This window comes from Anas acuta, chromosome Z (assembly GCF_963932015.1).
Source record: "Anas acuta chromosome Z, bAnaAcu1.1, whole genome shotgun sequence".
Taxonomy (NCBI): domain Eukaryota; kingdom Metazoa; phylum Chordata; class Aves; order Anseriformes; family Anatidae; genus Anas; species Anas acuta.
The window spans coordinates 41,801,628-41,822,614 of record NC_089017.1 but is presented as its reverse complement, the minus strand read 5'-3'; the positions used below and the strand labels follow the sequence as shown (position 1 = coordinate 41,822,614).

General features: G+C 35.0%; 1 protein-coding gene across 1 annotated transcript in view; it reads left to right on the top strand.

Annotated features, from left to right (window-relative positions):
- Positions 1 to 20,709, top strand: part of MFSD14B (major facilitator superfamily domain containing 14B) — a 30,999-nt gene extending 10,290 nt beyond the window's left edge. The window contains exons 2-12 of the mRNA XM_068666520.1: positions 1,463 to 1,558; positions 4,930 to 4,992; positions 7,378 to 7,505; positions 8,406 to 8,520; positions 10,302 to 10,520; positions 11,952 to 12,065; positions 12,621 to 12,692; positions 14,738 to 14,850; positions 16,700 to 16,797; positions 18,653 to 18,810; positions 19,102 to 20,709. Of these exons, the coding sequence (XP_068522621.1) occupies positions 1,463 to 1,558; positions 4,930 to 4,992; positions 7,378 to 7,505; positions 8,406 to 8,520; positions 10,302 to 10,520; positions 11,952 to 12,065; positions 12,621 to 12,692; positions 14,738 to 14,850; positions 16,700 to 16,797; positions 18,653 to 18,810; positions 19,102 to 19,305 (1,380 nt within the window). The 3' untranslated portion in view covers positions 19,306 to 20,709. The remainder of the gene's footprint in view (positions 1 to 1,462; positions 1,559 to 4,929; positions 4,993 to 7,377; positions 7,506 to 8,405; positions 8,521 to 10,301; positions 10,521 to 11,951; positions 12,066 to 12,620; positions 12,693 to 14,737; positions 14,851 to 16,699; positions 16,798 to 18,652; positions 18,811 to 19,101) is intronic.
- Positions 20,710 to 20,987: the final 278 nt, after the last annotated feature.

Here is a 20,987-nt window from a genome sequence, read left to right as displayed (position 1 = left end):
TCAGACTTCAGTGTGATCTGTTTTAAACAAGCCCTATTCTTACTGATACTCTTACTGATTCTTGGCCAAACAAAACAAAACAAAACAAAAAAAAAACACACAAATTAAGCATATTCTTAAAATTATTATCCTATTAGGTTATATAGAAGTACTTGCAGTCTTCTTACATGAGATTTTTTTTTTTTGTCGTAATCTCTTGAAATCTTCGCAATTTGGAAATTGAAAACTGTGGAAATCTACAGAGAAATGTTAATAATGCTTGAAAGTTATAAGCTTCCTGAAGATAATCTTTCTAATTGGAAATAATATGATCATATCATAGATCAAAGACAATGCTTTTCTTCAAAACTTCAAGCTATGAAATATGCTGTAGTGTAGAAATATGCTTTGAATCTTACCAGGTAGAAAGAACACTATCTGTTTTACTTTGTGACAACAGAGCTTGATAAAATCTGATAGATTTAAAAATTATTAGAGATACAAACAATTAGACTGTCCTGGCTATAGGGGTTTCTTCAGTAATTTTAGTATTAGATAAGAGCACTGTACTTCTCTGTTCTAAGAAATACCAGTCCCAAGGGAGTTTTGTGGCTTTGGATTGGCTGGAAGCACTGAAAAACAATCTATTACAGGACACGTGTTAGGGTAAAAAGAAAAAGTAATTATAGAACCCAGAAACTTAGTGAACAGTTAGTATGGCAAGGGACATAGGAATGAAAGACAGGAACAATTCTTGATAATTCTGCTTTACCCAAGGGTTCTGTCCAGTTTGTCCAAAGAAAAAGCTTCTGGATTCTTGTGTGGGGATCCAGTCCTGGGGTCTTCACAGTTTCCTGTTAAAACTGCCATGGCAGGTGCTCGTGATGGTTAAGCCCGGGGCTACGTATTAACCAGCTCCTGGATGTCTAGTCTGCGGGCACTCCAAAGAGTGAAATTAATCGATCATTTGTCATCAGAAAGTAGTTTTATAGACTACAAGAGCTATCTGTTCTTTGACAGTTTCAAGTGCAAAAACAGGTGCTCTTCTGGTTATGCTTGTTGTCATACTTTAGGTCTAACAGTAATGCAATCTTTGTAAAACTTATTTGTTTGCTTGCTGCTTTTGTAGATATCGGGGGAGTTAGTTTGTTGCACTATTGTAGAAGGGTTGGGAATATTGGTGTAGAGGAAGGAGTCCTAAAGGCACACTGGAAGTGAGAGTAGCTCAAGACAATGTCAGAATGAGAAAATAATTTTCTTTTGTCAGCAACAGTTTGAGGGAGCAAACTTTTTGAACTTCCTTGGACATCGTTAGTCATTTTGTAATGATTTTTCTCCACCCTTCTTCAGCTTACTGTTGTTCCCAAGGATTTGGTAGTAGGTCATCCTGAATGCTAGTTATACTCAAAATACATTTGCAAGATACCTTTGAACATGTAATGAGCTGGATGTGTACAAACTCTGTATTTTTTTATTTTTCTAGCAACAAGGTATTGGTCGGCCAAGTGTATACCATGCTGTGGTGGTCATCTTTCTAGAATTCTTTGCCTGGGGCCTCTTGACAACTCCAATGTTAACAGTAAGTATCACTGATCAGCTTCTTGGAAGTAATAACAAAAATTAATTTGTTAATTCCTAGGGGTCATGCTTTTAATTTGTTTTACACTTCCAGCTTACCCTGTTAACTGAATTTCAGGAGTCTGAACATTCTTCATCATAGAACAGTGTTACACTACAGTTGAGATGTAGCAAGATTAAAAGACAGTCAAAATATATTAGTACAATACAGTACTACACTCTTTGTGTAAATCTTTGTAATTCTAGGTACTATTAAGTAGTTTTTGTTTTCCTTTTAGAGTAACTCAGTGGACTGACGAAAGGCTCTCTGTGGAGATTTTGGCTTTTATAATGACTTCATAGTTCAATTGATCTGCCAGTCACAACAATTGAATAAACTATACATCTCATAGTTATCTTTGTATTCTATTGCAGTTGGTTGTTGTACCAGTAAGTAACTTGGAGTAAAATGTAAAGGCTTTTATATAATAAGTAGATTTAAAAACATATTCAATCTGTTCTGGAATGCAGCTGAATAGATAAATTTTCTAGATTGAATGGATAATTGAGTGTTTTACCAGAGCAGTAATAGGATATGAAGCCTTTTATCTGAAGATGTGGATCTTATTTATTCATTGAAAACGGGCCTGCCTAAGAGAAACAAAAGTCTCTTAGTCAATTTTTTTTATCAGATAATACCAGAGAACAATTTGAATACATGACCATGAGGATTTTGTTGGATTTGAAGACCTTGTTATTAACTGTTTTCTACTTCCCCAATCTCCAAATTGACTGTATCACTTTTAAAAGGAAATAATGCACTGATTTTTAAAAATATAGTTTATTAATAAAAATGTTCGTATAAATAGATTTTCATAAAGCAGGTGTCTCACTAAATTGCTGTCCTGTCTTGCCAGTATGAAAATACGGAGAAATTTAGTAGGTGGTCTTTTTTTTTTTTTTTTTTTTCCATTGCTTTTTAACCAAAAGTGCTCAACTTCAAGTTGCTCTAGTGTGGCACTTCTTGTTTAAAGGGATAATGTACAAATAGTAACTTCTCCTCTGTGTTCAAAACCATAGTTCTGTATTCTTACTGATCTTTTTATTTTTAATCAGCATATCACTCACTGATAGGCTGCCATTTGATTTAAACCATTTAGAATCTCACTTGATACTCTATGCACGTATGATACAGAGGAGCTTGCTGATCAGTAGTACTGTTGAATAGTACTGGAGGCCGTGTAGAACCTTCTTGTAAGCAAGATCCAACTTTTGAATGGGCAGCTTGCTGGTCTTGCTCAGGCAGGTTTGTCTGGAATGAAGAAAAGGGCAGAAATGGAAATATCTGGCCCGGTGATCAAATCTCGTGATCACTCTTATTTTTTTATTTTTTTATTTTTTTGACTTGGAGAATCAGTATGCAACCACATTCTCACTGTGTAGTCAGATTAAAATGACGTCTTATACTTTATTACATTAAATTGCTGCACTTTAGCTGAGATCACTTAAATTTAGTAAATGTGCTTTAGATTGTATTTCACTTTGATATCTGTTTTTTCAGTGAAGCCGTACTGTTTGTTACGTGATACTATACTTAAACACTTCAGATCTTTTGTTGTTTATAAAACATGTGAAGAATATTCTGCTCACAGAATGCCCAAAGCTTATGTGCAGTACTCTTGTATTTGGACTTGTAGTCTTATGTTAGTAAATCACCATAATCACATTAATCTCTTAATGCCATACACTATCCTCAGTATAATCTTTTATTTTGTATATTGGTATTAGTAGCAGTAGAACTTGAGTAAGGAACTCCTCCCTTCAAGTTTGTAGGTTTATATTTCTCTTTTCTATAAAATAACATAAAATAATTTCAAAAGCTAGAAGCAATAACACCAGTGGTTACACCCTAGCAAAAATACTGGGAAGTACTTTACAGAAAAGTAGATTTGACTCAGTGAGTTTCCTGGCTTTTTCTCTTTCCCTCTTCCACTCTATCCTTCTCTTCTTTCTTTTTTTTTTTTATCTCTCTTGTGACCTACTCTTCCTCCTTGCCCCAGTTTTTTTTATTTTTTTTAAAAGAAGACATCTGCTTTCTAGAGTGGCTTTCTAGATCTCTACCTTGAACCATGACTGTTTTTTCTCCATTCGCATCAACAGGAAAACAGGTTAAAAAATCTGTTTTGAATACCTAAACAGAAGATGATACCAGAAAGAAAAAGGAGTATTAAAACAGAATTATCTGACCACTGTTTAATGTGGGAACAGCTGCCTTTGTTAAATCTGTGAAACCTATGGTTGAGAAAGTTGGTTATCCTTGAAAAATAGTGTTGGTGTTTCTCAGTGACACTAAAGTAGTATGTTTTTTTTCAGGCTAGTGGTTTTCTTGATATACATGTAAATTTTGTAGTTATTGATGCTTTGGCCTATAAATTAAAAAAAAAATCATTTATAGATAAAAACAGCAAATGAATTTGAAATGTGCATATGTGTATGCACTATGTTTTTTGCAGTAACTTTTCAAATTCACACAGTAGCACATGTGAGGGTTTTTAACTCTTCCATAATTATGGCAAATCTGTTTAGTATAGATTAACGTGCTTGCCCTTGAATTGAAGCTGCCTTTAAAGCACCTCAAATTAATTCACAACCATAGTTAAAGAATGCATAAAGCACTCAGATCTGTTGCTAGTATTTATATGCATCTATTTGTTCATTGTGTTTGTAGCTGTATGACTATTCAGTATCTGCATTTTGTGCTCATGACAGTAAGTTGGGATCTGTGCTTTCTTCCTTTCTTTTTTTTTTTTTCTGTCACAAAATCACTCTCAGGGCTGTGGTAATTACTTTGCATGGACTGGGTAATATGCGTAATTGCAGGGGGACAGGGAGAGGTGGAGTCAAAGGGTACATGCAATTTGGAAACAATATTCACAGTTGCCCAAGAAGGCACTATATAAATAGCTCTGTTTTACTTGAAAGAATGTGTCAAAGTTCATTTTTACTTCTAATTAGTAACGATGATAGAAATAAATTTTTGAAGAAGTTATCTGTCAGAATTCTATGGGTACCACATGGAGATGTTTTTTCTTGTGTCAACCCCTCTTCTGAGCAGAGTTCCCCAAATCAAAACATTTATGCTGTACCGTACTCTACAGTCTACTTCAAGAGAAAAAATTATGCCAGTGTATTCTTGGAAAACCTTGTCAATATTTTCCCATGAAGGTAGGTAGGTAGGAGTATAGTTCTGGGGTAAGATACATTTTTTAACAAGTCTCACTGTAGCTGTTCTGTTTTACAAATCCAGATTAAACCTTGAAGCAATTTTCTCCTTTCTCTCATAATTCAAATACTTTTTTTTGTTTGTTTGTTTGTTTGATTTTTCTCCTTTAGGTTTTACACGAAACATTTACCCATCATACGTTTTTAATGAATGGTCTTGTTCAAGGTGTTAAGGTAGGATTGTTTAAAAACTCATTTAAATATTTATCTTCCTCTATTGTGATGAGTCTTCCCTGCGTTCTACATAAGAACATCTTGCACAGTGAGGATATAATTAGTTCTTAAACTGATTTTCCATTGTTGTAGTTGTTTTCTTATCTTGATTCAAGATTTACAGCTACATGTTAATATCTTGAAACAAGTAGAATACATCTTGAAGTTTAGATGCCTTATTTGAACGTACCAGTTGTAGTATCGTAATCTTGTTAAGGATCCTTCTAAGAATGCAGTTAGTTTTTTAATATCTGCGTCTTAATGTTAGATGAAATATAGCAAAAGCAAGTCAATGTAGCTCCAATGATTACACTGAGATTTAAAACAATGAAGTACTTAAACCACTGAGATTTTGTTTAAGATGCAGTATAAAAGCTATTTTTTTGTTTTGTTTTGTTTCTCTTAACCTCCTCCTCCCGACCTCCCTCCCAAGCTTGTCTTTCTTGAGTTAAATTTTGAGTGCTCTGTGATGGTCAAAAGATACGGGATAGCTCATAGCTTATGTCTGAGACCATTGCATTCCAGTGGTGGTTGTGCTAGATTGTTGTCACAAAAAAAGTTTGTAAAAAGTTCTGTGGCATAACTAAAACTTGAAAGACTCTTTGCTAATCATCTTAAAAAGAGACTTCAAAGCACTTATCGTTAAGATGATTTATGATAGATAAAAACTATTTAGCTTTGTGTTCTGTAACAAATTGTAACAGCATGATATCTTTAGGAATAACTTGCTATCTCACATGGTTAATGGCAGAAAACCATGCACTATGAATGTAGGGATGTTTCAAACTGAAAAAAATAACTTTGTTTTAACTTTATTAAAGTTACTTCTTAGCAAAGCAAAGTTCTTGTTACTCCTAATGTTTTCTTTCATCTCTTACATTGTAAAAAGTGCAATGTAATGAGGAACATCATTTAAAAGAAGCAAGCTGAGGATTCCTATTACAGAGCATATCAGCAGAAAAGTGCATAAATCTCATGGTGTAAATGTATGTATTGCTGTAACAGGTATAATAAAATGGAAGATAGACTAGAGTGAACTTGGACTACGGTGTCTGATAATTTTCTTCAAAATGTTTGTGAAACATTAAAAGTGTTCTGGATGTTAGTTGGCAAAACATATTTACATTTTACCAAAATCTGCAGGGAGCAAAAACATTAATTTTAACTGAACAAGACATCTAAATTTGCTGGGTTTTGATGGTCTGGCTTTGTAACTTTTGTAGCAATTTACTTACTGAAATTATAGGAATTTGAGAAGTTCATGAGGACTGGGCATAATGATTTCTTAAAACAGTAGCCTACATGCACATGTTGAAATGGAACATCATTAGTTAAACTCTGGAATTTAAATATAAAGTTAACTGGAATAGTCTTTCAGAGTAACATGGTGTTTACAAAACCATGTATTTAATAATGTTTGTGTTTATGGCAGAGATGGATTGATTAATTAGGAGGAAGGTGTCACTTCTGAGGGTTTTGCAGAGTCAAATACATAAAAAAACTTTGCTTACTATAATTCTTCTATGTTATACAAAACAGATCTGAGGCCTCGATTCTAAGATTTTATGAAATGTTTTGTTGTCCAAATGTGGTAACTCTTGATTAATGCAATAGAGAAAATGTGGTTACATACAAGTATTTTCTATATCCCATTTTCCTTATTGTCTGCTCTCCAGTTGCATGTAGTAGATATTCAAGATTTTAAAACACCCAGTATATGATCCTTAGTTTTTTCCATGACAACTCGTATTTGTAATCTGTCATGTATCACTGAACCATCATTATGGTGTTCCATTGTCTCAGGTTGTCAGCCTTGCTTAAATGAGCCTCATAGTTGTTTCAAAGTACCAATATCCCATGCACAATAAATTGTATGAAGCCATAAGCATCCCTCCATTTTCACAGCTCAGTTTGGTTTGTTTCAGAGAACAGTCAAATTACATGGAGGTTTCCCTTAGGATGTTCATGTCCAAGTTAGAGGGAATTTTGTGTTCTTGCACTAAGAAGTCTTGTGATAGAAGCTAAGAAGGTCCCCTTTGTGAAACTTGACTGTAGGTTTTGGATGTTTTAAGAAGCTTTTACAATCTGTGTTACCACTATATTGAATCAAATTGAGCATGAGAAATGTTATGCCTCTTTTTTTCCCCAGTCCATTTAAGTTCAGTGAATTTGAAACATAAAATATCTAAATCACAGAAAAGTAGACTGCAGAAGAAATTGTATACAATTTCAATTGCATTTTTGCATTTAATTTCAAATCATATTGCCAATTAGGCTGAATTTTTTTTATATTTTGGTTAAAGTGAAATGCAAATGTAATCATCAATTATTTTTCTTCTATTACAGGGTTTTTTGTCCTTTCTCAGTGCTCCACTAATAGGTGCTCTATCAGATGCATGTGGAAGAAAGTCTTTTCTTCTTCTTACTGTTTTCTTCACCTGTGCCCCAATTCCATTAATGCGAATAAGTCCGTGGTAAGTGATACGTACAGTAAGAGGGATATTATATTTTAGTATAGTATAAATTCAATCACAGGAGTAGTTTGGGAAAGTGGGATGAGGACAGTAAGGCAAGAATGAAGCCACTTTTCTTTGAAGACACAATTACGTTATTGTGGAGCTGTTTTTGTTTAAAGGGTGCTAAAACTGTGGATCTTAAATGTAGAACTTACGGAAAGTGTTTTAGGTTACTGTATTTGCATAACTAAAACTTCTGAATCAGTTTGATAACCTTAATTCATTTTTAAATTTAACTGTATTTTATCCCCTGAAGGACGCACAAGATGATGTAATAAACATTTCTAAAGCTAAGGGAAACTTACTTTTCTGTGGTCAGTTCTAAAGCTAAGGGAAACTTACACTTTTCTGTGGTCAGTAAATTCTAATTGCCACAAACCAGATCCCTTAACTTTGGTTAGGAAACTTGGAAGTCGTAACCGAGTGGAAAAGACTTGGTTTCAGTTTAATTTGTACTTCTTGTGAAATTTATCTCAGTTAAAGGACTTTGAAAGCAAAACTCTGAACAAAGCTATGTACAAAGCTTTACATATGATAACTGATTGAAAAACTGAGTTCTAAGATAATTCATTTTTCATAATTTAAGCATTCTTAATTTTGAGAATGTGGAAATGTATAGGTATCATGACTGGAAAAGGCTGTTTCTTTTATTTGCTGTAAAGTAAATATTAGGATATCAAAAATTAAAATACTGTTTTCCAATATTTAAGTCAAACTTCACAGTCCTGTTTTTATTCATCTCCTGTAAAGCTCTAAGTAGTTAGTTTTGGATGATTGCTTTTCATAACCAAGATACAATCTCACTTGAAGAGAAAAGCTAAAGCTTAAACTTTCTAATTGTTGTTTTTAAATCATTAGGTGGTACTTCGCTATGATTTCGGTATCTGGAATCTTTTCTGTTACCTTTTCTGTAATATTTGCCTATGTAGCTGATGTAACACAAGAACATGAAAGAATTACAGCCTATGGACGGGTAAGATACACTAAACTTGGGGAAAAAAAAAGGTCAGATTATAACCTTTGTATTGAGTTTGTGTTTTGGTGCAGTGTCTTTTGACTTTAAGTAATAAAGTTAATAGAGAAAGGAATGAACCGCGCATCAAGACATATTGTTAGAATGTGGGAAGTCTAATTTAGACTTTTTTTATTGCTTCACAGGATGCTCTGTGCTCAGAATTTAACACATTTACTTGCATGTAGGGCTTGTGGAACAAAATATCTTTTAGGTTTTGCAGGCAGGATAAGAAATACTGATGCCAGTGCAAGTTGTTTAGTGCTGGTTTTAAAATATCTCTCCCCCACTTGTACTTGTATGTGATTTCTTTGTAATATAGAAGGGCTTTTTTTACAGTCAAAATAGTGTGGGAGGGTGAAAATTCATAATGGAGACTGTTTAGTAACTTACTGATAGGCTTTTTTAATTAGCAAGGGAAGAGGAGTATAGTTCTCTTTGTACACACTAGCCTTTCCAGAAATAATATAATTCCTGGTTAGTTTGTTCTTCTGAATATCTGTATTTAGATTTTGTTCAGCTGGTGGTCTAGTATGTGGATATCCTTAGCCTTTTAACTTCAGTTATCCCTTCATTTATCCCTGCATCTGTTTTCACCATACAGATACTAATACATTGATTCTTGGCAGTACTGTACATTGGCAGTATTGTACATTGTACAATAAGGTTTCCCTTTGTTTTTGTCCTTAAAAAGGTTCAATTTTGAGAAGATAAATGATTTAGTTCTCTTGAACTGGTGTATATTTTTTGTAGAAGAACACAAAACGAGATTAAAAGTTCTGGAATTCATTATCACCTGTTTTTTTTTCCTATCTGTAAGGGGACATAAGTGTATTTGAAGCATCCATTTGCCTGCCTGTAAAGCGAAAGAAAATCTGAAATTCTATAAAGTATTAGACTGAAGTGCAATTGTTTCCATGAGGAAACACCTCCTTGTAGTCATTTTGTTACAGCTTTTTCTTAGGACTTTTTTTTTTAGCTAGGCATAAAGCTAAACTAGCTTCTGGTGTTAACTGTTCTACAGAATAGACATGCAGTGTTTTTGGTTTGGAGGCTGGAAAACAGTGGTAAATAAAAAATCTAGCTTTTTAATACACTTTTCTGGTGATCTTAGTAGTGAAATTTAACTACAGTGCTTGTGATTTTTTTTATTGTTTTCCACTGTATATGAATGTAGAAAGATTCGTTAGTAGCTGCATGTCTTTACAATGTAATTTGAAGCAATACAGCTGTTGAATTTGTTGTTAGAACTAATTATAGTTTGCTGTGCTGTCCAGTGGTATAGTTGTACCTACGTACTTTTAACAAAAGCACAACATGCTTTTTTTTTTTTTTTTTACAATCTCTTTCACCCAGATTGGTGAGGCTCAAGTTGAGTTAGACAGGCATTAAACATGCTGACAACTTTTTAGTGAAAGCTCATCAAATTTCTCATATTTAGAAAATAAAATCCATTTATTCAAACTCAAAGTAAGAGCTCCCTTCCTTGCTTCAGTCAAAGTTGGACTTTGAATGCATATGTTCTGTATGGTGGGCTGTGGAGGAGGATGGAGACTTTTTATTAGGGCCTATATTCACTGTCATAGTAATTTTTGACTTAAATTTTGACTTCTTTTTTTTTTTTTTTTTTTTTTTCCTTAGAACTGTGCTCTGGGGTGAGGGATATTGGTTCGAATTTGGGTATTATTCTACAGTGGCAGAATAACTACTTAAACAAGTTTGTAAACTGTTCTTGTACATAGGTATCTGCCACCTTTGCAGCAAGTTTGGTAACTAGTCCTGCCATCGGAGCATACCTCTCTGCCAGCTATGGAGATAACCTTGTTGTAATAGTGGCCACACTGGTGGCTGTTATAGACATCTGTTTCATCCTGCTAGTTGTACCAGAATCCCTGCCAGAAAAAATGAGACCTGCTTCATGGGGAGCTGCAATATCATGGGAACAAGCAGACCCTTTTGCAGTAAGATGCACTTCAATAAATAATTTAATGAATTATGTTTTGTAAGCTTTAGGAATCTTTAATCGTACTGGTAACTTGACTGTTAGTCATGTGTAGTCTCAACATGGTAGTCCCTGTTCTCTGCTCATGCACAAAAAGATCTAGCTACATTAAAAAAAAATATCAACCAAATAAACTAAACTTTGTGGATTAAATGCTTCTTGAATTGAAAATGTTTGACGCGAACTTCAAAGGGAAATGCGTTACCTCTCTTACCAGCTCACTCTTTTCTATGGCAAGAGAAATGCTAAACTCTTACGCAGCTACAGATCACAAAATCTGATACTGTAAGATTTTTTCAAATTCATTTTATGCTTTGTGCTTTATTTAGGTTTGTTTGTTTGTTTGTTTAGTGCTTGTTTTTGCAATATCTCCTTGCCATTGATTTGCAGTTTTGGTTATATTATAATTTTTTAGTGTAGAATGAATTTATTAAGATTTTTTTTTTTCATATAGCCATATACCGAAGGGTTAAAACATGTAATGCAGTCTTCCTACTGACTTGTTCATCTATTCACACTTACTGAGCTGATATTGTATTACACCTTGATATCTAAGTGAGGAGAGAATAACCTTAATGAAATTATCTTGCTGGGAACTTGTGAATGTTGAAAGATGAGTGATGTGCTTGAAATAATGCAGTTGAAGAATAGTTTTTCTACAATGTATTTGTTACTTAATATAAATCATATGCATAACAGGTGTAAGAAATGTAGAAGGAAAAATATTCTCATAATTCGGCAAGAGAAGCAGTTGTAATGAGGTTGTAATATTAGCTAGCATCTTTCAGAACAGATTATTATGGAGATGAATCATTGAATCATATAGGTTGGAAAAGACCTCTTAGATCATTTAGCCCAACCTTTAACCTAGCACTGCCAAGCCCACCATTAAACTGTCATGAAGCACTACAAGTTCTTTGAAGACCTCCAGGGATGGTGATTCAACTACTTCCCTGGGCAGCCTGTTCCAATACTTCACAACCCTTTGAGTGAAGAAATTTTTCCTAATATCCAGCCCTGGATATCCTATAAAGCTCCCCTGGCACTACTTAAGATCGCTTCCTCTTGTTTTTATCACTTAGTGCTTGGGAGAAGGGAACAATAAGTTAGATGCAATGTATTTCCGTAAGTGTTATATCATGTTTTCAGTGAGTACTTGCAATTTGACATAGAACTATAGCTTCAAAAATCAGATAGAAAATTTTGGAATAGAACTCTGGTGCAAAGCACCTTATATAAGCTTCAAACTTCAGCTTAATTATTTCCTTGTATGATTTTTGGACTAGTATATGTGAACAAAAATGGATTGCAAAAAGTGAATGTGACATCTACTTTCCTTAGTCTTTCATTAGACTTCATGTTCTAATACTTTATTTGCTTTTTCTTCCAGTCTCTGAAGAAGGTTAGAAAAGATTCTGCTGTTCTCCCGATCTGCATTACAGTGTTTCTCTCCTATCTGCCTGAGGCTGGCCAGTATTCTAGTTTTTTTCTGTATTTGCGACAGGTAAATGTTAGTCACTTCACATCTTACTAAGTATGTTTAAATAGGAATTGCATAAGACCTATTTCTTGTTGAAGGCTTTCCTTAGGAAACTGATTTTTGTCAAAATACATCTTGAAGGAGTAAAGGTGGGATACTTTGCTAAATCAAAAATTGAATGATACTGGAAGCTTGACTTCTGATGCGTAATCCCAGCCATAGTTTAAGCATGTGTTAATAAAGTAAAGCAGACCTTTGTTCCCACTGAATGTGACATTTTGCATGTCTCGAGGTGGGGTCCTGCCTGTTGAAGAACTATTGTGTCTGTGGGAGGTCATAGAGAACTTCTTTCTATAGATGTATGACTTTCTGACTTTCTCTGACTCCTTTTTCTAAGGCCCACTTTTTTTTTTCTTGTTTGCATTTCTTTGCAAGCAGTTATTCTTTAACATGAACACTTCCTGTATGAATTCATGTTACAAGCAGGGATCAATATTTTCTTCTGAGAAGTTACTTTTTTGCTACTGATATTTCTGGATTGTTTGGCATTTCTTTTATGCATTTTCTGCTTCTCTTTAGATTATTGGTTTTGGATCTGCTAGCATTGCAGCATTTATAGCAGTGGTAGGCATCCTGTCAATAATAGCTCAGGTAAGCTTTATTGTTTTTAGTGTTTTGTTGAGTAGTACAAAACGTGATGCTGGGGAACACTCTTCTGACTATTAAGTTTGTCTATATACTTAAGTACTCTAGAACATCAATATATCTTACAGTCAGTAAAGGTTACATTCATGTAGATTGTGTAAATATCTCTTTAAATACCCTTTCTTCAGAAATACTGGAAATGAAACTAAAAGTGAATCAGTAAATGTACTGAAATGCTGGCTTGAAATGATCAAAATGATGCAAGAAATTGCATTAACAATTGTTAATGCAAGACCTTCTGAAAGGAAAATAAGGTATTTGTTTTAAGCAAGTCATCCTACTTGTACCTGTTCAGTTGGCTCATGCTGTCTAACTTGTACAAGAACATGCGTGTATTGACATATGTATGTGGTTATTTAGGCTCAATGTGGAGGTTGAGGAATTTTGAGACTTTGGTCTATTTCTTTCTATCTCTTAACTGGCAACAGTGAGCTGTTTATTGGAGGTCTTTTATACTTTATAGTAAGCAAACAAGTGTTTCAGTGAGATATTTTGTCTCTTTCCTTTATCCATGTAAATCTTGTTGCCAATGGTGTATTTCCTCATTTGTGTGTCTTTATGGCTATAGTTTGCCTTCCTGTTGTGACAACAGAGGGGAATGGCACATGTAATATGCTGTAACCTTGTTGCCATCCTTTGCAGAGTGGAACTCTTATTTTGCTGTAAACAACACATTTCTTGGTGTTTACTGGTTCCACTGATTTCAGTTGTCCTTGATTATCAGTACAAGTCATTATTTTAACCCTTGCTGTGTTTTGATGTTTTTATGTGCACTCACATTTGCTAATCATACTTTATTCAGACCAGCATTTTTACTAAAACTTTACTAATACTTTAGTATACTTTAGTATTTTGCTAAAAATGGCTGCCATTTGGCTTAATAATTTTCAATATTAGAAGGAGGAAATTCCACTGTTTTTTTTTTTTTTTTTTTTTTAACTCTTTCAAGAATGCAGGTTATTGAAATAAGCTTTGCTTCATAAATACTGATTTGAAATGGCATGCTGGTTGTCCTAAGAAAGAACTGATAACATAGCCATGGCACTATCATATTCTTGTTGTTTAACTTTCAAAGTATTTGCATCTAAGAATGGGGACACATAAGAAAACTAGTGTCAGTAAGATGTATATGAAAGAGGAAGCATGCTGTGCTCTGCAATCCTTCTGGTTCCTGTTTTGTGGCTTTTTACTGATGCATTGCTGAATTTCTCATGTTAAAGAAAAGTGCACTTTTAACTGAGTGAGGCTGTCCGTATGGATTTTGCCGTTCTGAGATGCCGTTCTGAGAACTGTCATCTTCTTGCCATGGGTCTATTGCTGTTGTATATGAATTTGGCTTTCCTTCACCCTTAGCAGTAATGCCTCTTCAAACAGATGAAAAACAGCAGTCCACTTTTAGAATTAGTTTCTATGTGCATATAGAAAAGAAGTGGTGTAAAGAGTAAGCAGAATATGAAATTAAACGTAGTAAAAGGGCTTGGCCAAATTTTAGTGCATGTAGTGAACTCAGAAGATCAATAGGATTTACATATTAGTTTTGACTGTAAAGCCAGGTAGTAATTCACCTAAAGTTCACTTAAAGACTTTTTTTTTTCCCCTAAGCCAACAGTCTTTTATTCTTGAGAATTTGTTGATCTTGGTAAATTCATCCTGTATCTTAACTTGGCACCAGTGTTTTTCTGTGGAACTCTCTAGCCTGTAAGGAAACAGTATTTTAGGAGTAGAAACGGAAGCCTGTTTATAGTAACATTTCAGTGTCTGTTTCTATGTATGTAGACAAGGCAAAACATACACTTCCGGATGTTCTGAAGTAGAAACACAGTAATAGTTAAAAAGAATAGCATCAACTTTTGATATTAAGGTAGTCTGCATTTTAGACTTGCATAAATGGAAAGTACGTGCATGAATAGTATGAATAAACTCAGCCGCTGGAAGGTCATTTTAGCGATCAGACTTTTTTTAAACTTCTGGATGAACAATTTCTCTTGCAGACCGTGTTCCTCAGTGTCTTGATGAGGTCAATAGGGAACAAAAATACGGTTCTCCTGGGTCTTGCCTTTCAAATTCTTCAGTTGGCTTGGTATGGTTTTGGATCTCAGTCTTGGTAAGTGTGTGTTTTCATATGTGCATCTCTGATACAGAACTAAGAGTATCTCTCCAAGAAATCCTTGCAGTTAATTCTGTTGTAACGGATATTTAAATGTTTTCTGAATTAAACATGATTATTTGCATTACACTGCCAAAGTTCAGTTTGTATTTTGCATGTATAGTAATGATAGAGTTTTCCAAGTGTGTACTGTACATTGGAGAGTAACAGCCCTTTTGAGAAATTAATCTTTGTAATCTTTTACCATGAGTTTTATGTCCACAAATGGGTGAAACTTCTTAAACTCACAAACTGATAAGTAGTATGTTCTTTCCACTAATTTCTATAGATTCATTTTGTCAAACAGTTTCTGGGCCTCTACCTTTTTCTACTCTTTTGTTCTTCTGCTGTAACCGTTTATGGTCACAGAAACTATCTAGAGCTGCTTTTATTAGAGAAACTGTGTCTAAGTAATGTGAATTGAAATGATGAGCTGCAACAGCTCTTTCCTTAGGAAGTTTGTCCTGCTAACAGAGCCATGAAATGTATCAGAGCACTTCCTAGAGAGTTATTATGCGAGTGGTGTATACTGTGTACTAACAGTAGGTAGCTAAACACCACCATGGTGCTGTTTCATTTCTCCTCTCCTGTAGAATAGGGGAAAAATGCAATGAAGAAGCTCCTGGGTGAGATAAAGAGAGGGAGATCACTTACCAGTTAGTATCATGGGCAAAATGTACTCAGCACAGGGAAGATTAATGTAATTTATTGTCAATAACAGATCAGAACACTGAGAACAAAAAGCGAACTAAAAACACATTTTCCCCATCTTTTCCTCCCACCCCTGAAACCATGCACCTTCTTCTATTTCCTCCCCACTAAGCAGCACAGGGGAATGGGCACTGCAGTTAGTCCATAATGCTTCGTCTCTGCCACTCATGCTCTTCCCCAGCTCCAGCATGGGGTCCCTCCCATGAGATGCAGTCCTGGCTAGGAATCAGTTCTTGCATGGGCTGTCTATGGGCTTCAGCTTCTGACAGGTCAGATTTACTCTGTTGGCCTTCTCTGTGGTCTGCAGCGTGGAGATTGGCTCCACTGTGGCACCCATGTATTGCAGGGGTACAGCCTGCTCTACCATGGGCCTTGCCACAGAGGAACTTCTGCTCTGGAGCCAGGAGAACATCCTGCCATCCTGTAAGGAGACCTGTGGGTCTGCAGGGCTGTTTCTCTCCTATTTTCTCACTCCTTTTTCACAGCTGCTGCAATATAACTTTTTTTTTTCTTTTTTTTATTTTTCTTTTTTTTTTTCCCTTTCTTAAATATGCTGTCATAGAGACACAACCAGGTTTGGTTATGGGCTCAGCTTTGGCCAGCAGCAGGAGCCTTTTGGAGCTGGCTGGCTCTTACCTAATGTGGCTCAACTCTTAGTCTCTTCTCACAAGGCCACACCTGCAGCCCTGCTGCTACCAAAACCTTGCTGTTTAAACCCAATGCCACAAGTTACACTGTTTCACTGGAAAACTCAATGAAAAACTTTGTACAGCCTTTGGAGACAAGAAGCCAGTATAGCACTTCATTTGTTCTCCCTTTATCTCCATTGTAATAGCTAGCATAGATTTAAATGCTCTTTTATTTCAACAAGCTCAGAGTAATTTATGGGAGAGAAACAAGCAGAAGGCCCTGACCAGATAATTACTACTCTTTAGGTATTATAATAAGAGCATTTTTGAAAATGCATTAAGCCTTAAATGTGCATGCACTTGTGGCCCTTCTTGCAGCGTGGATGTAGCAGGGAGGGAAGAAAAGTGACAGGGAAGTAATTACATGGGTATTCTCACTTCTAATTCAGATTGTGTACTTAACACAGGATGATGTGGGCAGCCGGAGCTGTAGCAGCCATGTCAAGCATTACATTCCCAGCAATTAGTGCTCTGGTTTCACGAAATGCAGAGTCAGATCAACAAGGTGAGCACTGAATGAATTTGTTTCAGTATTTTGAATGACGTTCCTGTTCAGAAAGCAGAATATTCACCTAGGTGTACTTTTTACATATGTTGGTGAGTAATGAGTTTTGCTGTTAGCAGCTGTAGAAGACTACAAACCCATGTAGAGAGGAAGCAGGTGCACGCATTTATCAAATTTGCAGTGCAAAATACATAGTTTGTGTCTAACCAGTTAGTTCTCTTCTAGCTTCCTCTAAAATTACCGCAAAAGCAACAACAAAAAATAACTTCCATGTTTTTCCCTTCCTTTTTTTTTTTAAGGTAACCTTCAGATAGTGATAGTACTAATGAATACTCAGATAGTGATACTAGTCAGTACTTCAGATAGTGAGTACTAATTTAATAGTACTATGTTTTTAACAGAAACTAAAAACATATATTAAAACCAAATTAGAATAAACCTATACAAGAAAATGATCTATTCTGCGTGGAAGAGTTTGCCTTTTATCCTATAATACTCAGATTTTCAGGGAATAGAAAAGGGCACTTAATTAAATAATCTGAGATAACAGAAACATGAGGAAGATATGATACGTGACTGTGATTGATGGGAATAAAAATCAGAAAGAATCCTCTTAAGTGAATTGAATAACGCTGCCACACAGTAATTGAATTTAGTGTTCTCTTAAATAATCCCGTACATATAAATCATAAGTATAATTCTTGCTTTAACTCTTAAACAACTTAAAATTAGGTAAGGGCAGTTAATATAGGAAGCACTAAGGAGGTACTGTTCTATGAGGTAGATTTCTACGATTTGAAGGGCGTGTAAGGCAGTATTTTATGTGTCTTTTTGATCATTCTGCCCCCTCCTCTGCTCTAACTTTTGTTTCTAACAAAGACATTTAAAAGATTTAAAAGACCAATTTTCTACCGAAGTTGTGACATTAATAGTTTAATTAAAAGATGTTGATCTTTCATTTTACATTGAGGAAACCACTGCCAATAGCTTGATCATATAATTCTGTCCAGAGTGAAGTTTTGCCACCTAGTGGCAACAAAGGTTTTTCAACTTACTTGTCAGCCTATGATGAAAGAACTTAACTTTCTTTTTGGCATATTTGCTTTCCTGTGGTTCTACAAGTTACTGCCACAAGGAGAGCATTATGCAGACAACTAACATCATAAATATACTGCCATGTAGCATATTAGTCTTTAGTACTGTCAAAATACTGCCTCTTTTACGCTCTCATCTCTATCACTTTTTGAGTTTGGAACAAAAATATAACCATAGAGGTTTGATAAATGAAGCTTTCTAATCAGCATTTCAAAATACTTCAGGCTAAAATTGCAAGCAATATAGTATTATGAATTTATTGTAGTACTATTGAATTTACCACCACAAGTAATTTCAGTACCACACCTGGTACTGAAATCCTGGTTTTAGACTGAAGAAGGAAAGCCATTTATTACAGTTTGTGCATATTTTGCTAATAACATTCCTTAATATGTAGATAAATTACTTTAAATTTCACTTGAAAATAAACTGGGCAAGTACCATACTTAACCTTTGCCACCTTCATTGGATGAGGGTAGAATAACTGCAGTGCAGAAAATTAGACTTGCACATAAATTAAGAACTCAAATGGATTCCAGTGGAATTCAAGTATAATAACATACATGTAGCTATGGTCGTATAGATGATACTTTAATCCAGAAAATTATTTTCAAAGTATTTAAGAAGTTAGCATGTAGAAATAACTGTAGGATGTGCTATTTTGAAACAGCCATAAGAATACACTTTGAGCTGTTTGCTTTAAGTATTACATTCTTGATTGTAAAAACAACAACAAAAATATATTTTTTTTCTTCATTAGGTGTTGTCCAAGGAATAATAACTGGAATAAGAGGTCTGTGCAATGGCCTGGGACCAGCAGTGTATGGCGTTATTTTCTTTCTCTTTCATGTGGAGCTCAATGAATTATCACCAGATCAGACTTCTGAAAAAAATGCAATGGTAGATCCCAGGGAAGAAGTAAGTTTAAAATTATGTGAAGTTTGCAGTATAGAATTTTGTAGAGTAAAAGTCTGCCACGTGTCAATTGTTTTGTGCATGTTTCTGGTTTTCTTATCAGTGTGCAGATCAGGTGAAGAGTTATAGATGCACAAAAGTCATATTGCAGAGCACATATGAACTGGTTTGCATACAGTTTATAGTCAGTGTAAATGTCTCTTAGTATCTCTAGTCTTAATGGTATCGTTCTTAAGACAGAAGTCAGTGTACTTTAAACTTCATGAATTCTTTGTTGTTCTTACTTCCCTGCAGAGAGCAGTCATTCCTGGTCCACCATTCCTGGTAGGAGCATGTATTGTTCTTCTAGCTTTTCTAGTCGCCGTATTTATTCCTGAACACAGCAAAGCCAGCAGCAACAGAAAACACAGCAACAGCATCAGCAGTGCTCTGAGCAACAACCTAGACCGAAGTAGTGAAGAGGACATTGAACCATTGCTGCAAGATAGCAGTGTATGAAGGCTGACTTCTGAGGAGACTATGGAAAAAATTAATGCACTGAATTGTAGATTGGCAAGCTTGGTAGGATGTGTGTGGACCTCCAAAAGGAATGTAGCCATGTGCAAGGGAAGACCACATTATTATGGTACTTCAGGTTGATACCACACTTGCCAGAGGGCTTGTTTAGTTTATGAGGTCACAGCTATGTGTGATTGTATTCAATGTGACTGCAAGTGCTATGTCAAATCCTTATATTGGGCAAAAATGTGAATATTTTTCAAAGATTGAATGTTTAGTTCCCAAAGTCATATGCAAAATGATCAGACTTGAGGCAGAACAGTTTCTGCCATCACTGCCGAGGTTGTTTTGCATTTTTTTTGCCTTTTGTCTGCACGTATGGCCCATCTAGTCCTCATGGTATGAGAGGGACTGATCTATATATTTCTGATTTCTGAAATACTGTCTATCAGAAAAGGTCTTTATTTCTCAAAGACATTCTCAAACATTTTTTAGTAACAAGAAGTCCAGTAGTTACCAGAATGCACTGATAAAACTGAGATGACTTCTGAGGGTGCACGATCACATGTGGCAGTCGCTACCCATAAATTAAGGTCATATTGAAGTCTTAAACCCACTTTCCAGAGAAATCAGTTCTGCACAGTTGAAGCAAATCCAGGTGGCATCTGAAAGCACTGGTTGCATTAATGTTTTGCCAATTTTAAAATAAATAAATAGAATATTGCTTATAAAATGAGCAGCATTGGAAGTGTGTACACTCCTGACTTCAGAAGCAGGAAAAGCAGTGGGTGTGAGAGTAGTTTACAACAATAAGTATGTATATTTATTGCATTTTGTCACTTTATCTGCCATATGAAATAATCTTTCCTATTAATTCTTTTCACCCCTGCCTTAACTGCTATTTAGTGTTTGGTTATTAATCATATTTAGCCTTTATATCACTGTCTTACCTGCTGAATCTTATGGATATATTCATATCAAATTTTCCTTTCTAAAAGAAGCTTTAAAGGAGTTATGGCTACAAATATACTAATTTTTTGAGACATTTTATGAAAAATATACAGATTTATATATGTATTTTGCTGCAGTGTAAATGGACCATTAAACCCAACTTTATTGAAATACTCCTATGAATGTTTTATATGTATGCAATATATGTAGATATTTGTAAGGAGTTCTAATTTTTCCAGATGGGTGCTGTGTAAATCATGTATTATAAATGTAATGATGATACTGACAGATATACAGTTTTTTAAAAGGATTGTGTATTGACTGAACAGATTTTAAAAATATATATTTTGAAACTTGTTCCATGTTAAGCAATGATATCAAACCTTTTGTACTATATGGTTTGGTTTTTAAGTTAATAAGCTTCCTAATGCATAATAAATCTTGGGCTTTCTAGATTTTGTCTGTGTATGTACTTCTGGTTTCACTATTGTGTCCTCCTTGCTTCAGAATGGACATGGTTTGATCCCAGTGTTGTGGCACTGAATCTGTCATCAAGCATGGTGCAATGCATAATTTGCTCAAAAGTCCACATGGTGTCCACTGGGGTAGAGAAGTGGGAAGAGTGGAAAGGAAGTAAGCTTAGAAATAAAAAGTAAAAAAGGCACTTCTGATCTGAACAGTACTACAGACTTTAGATGCTTTTTCTGATGAGGCTTAGGTATTTTTTGTTT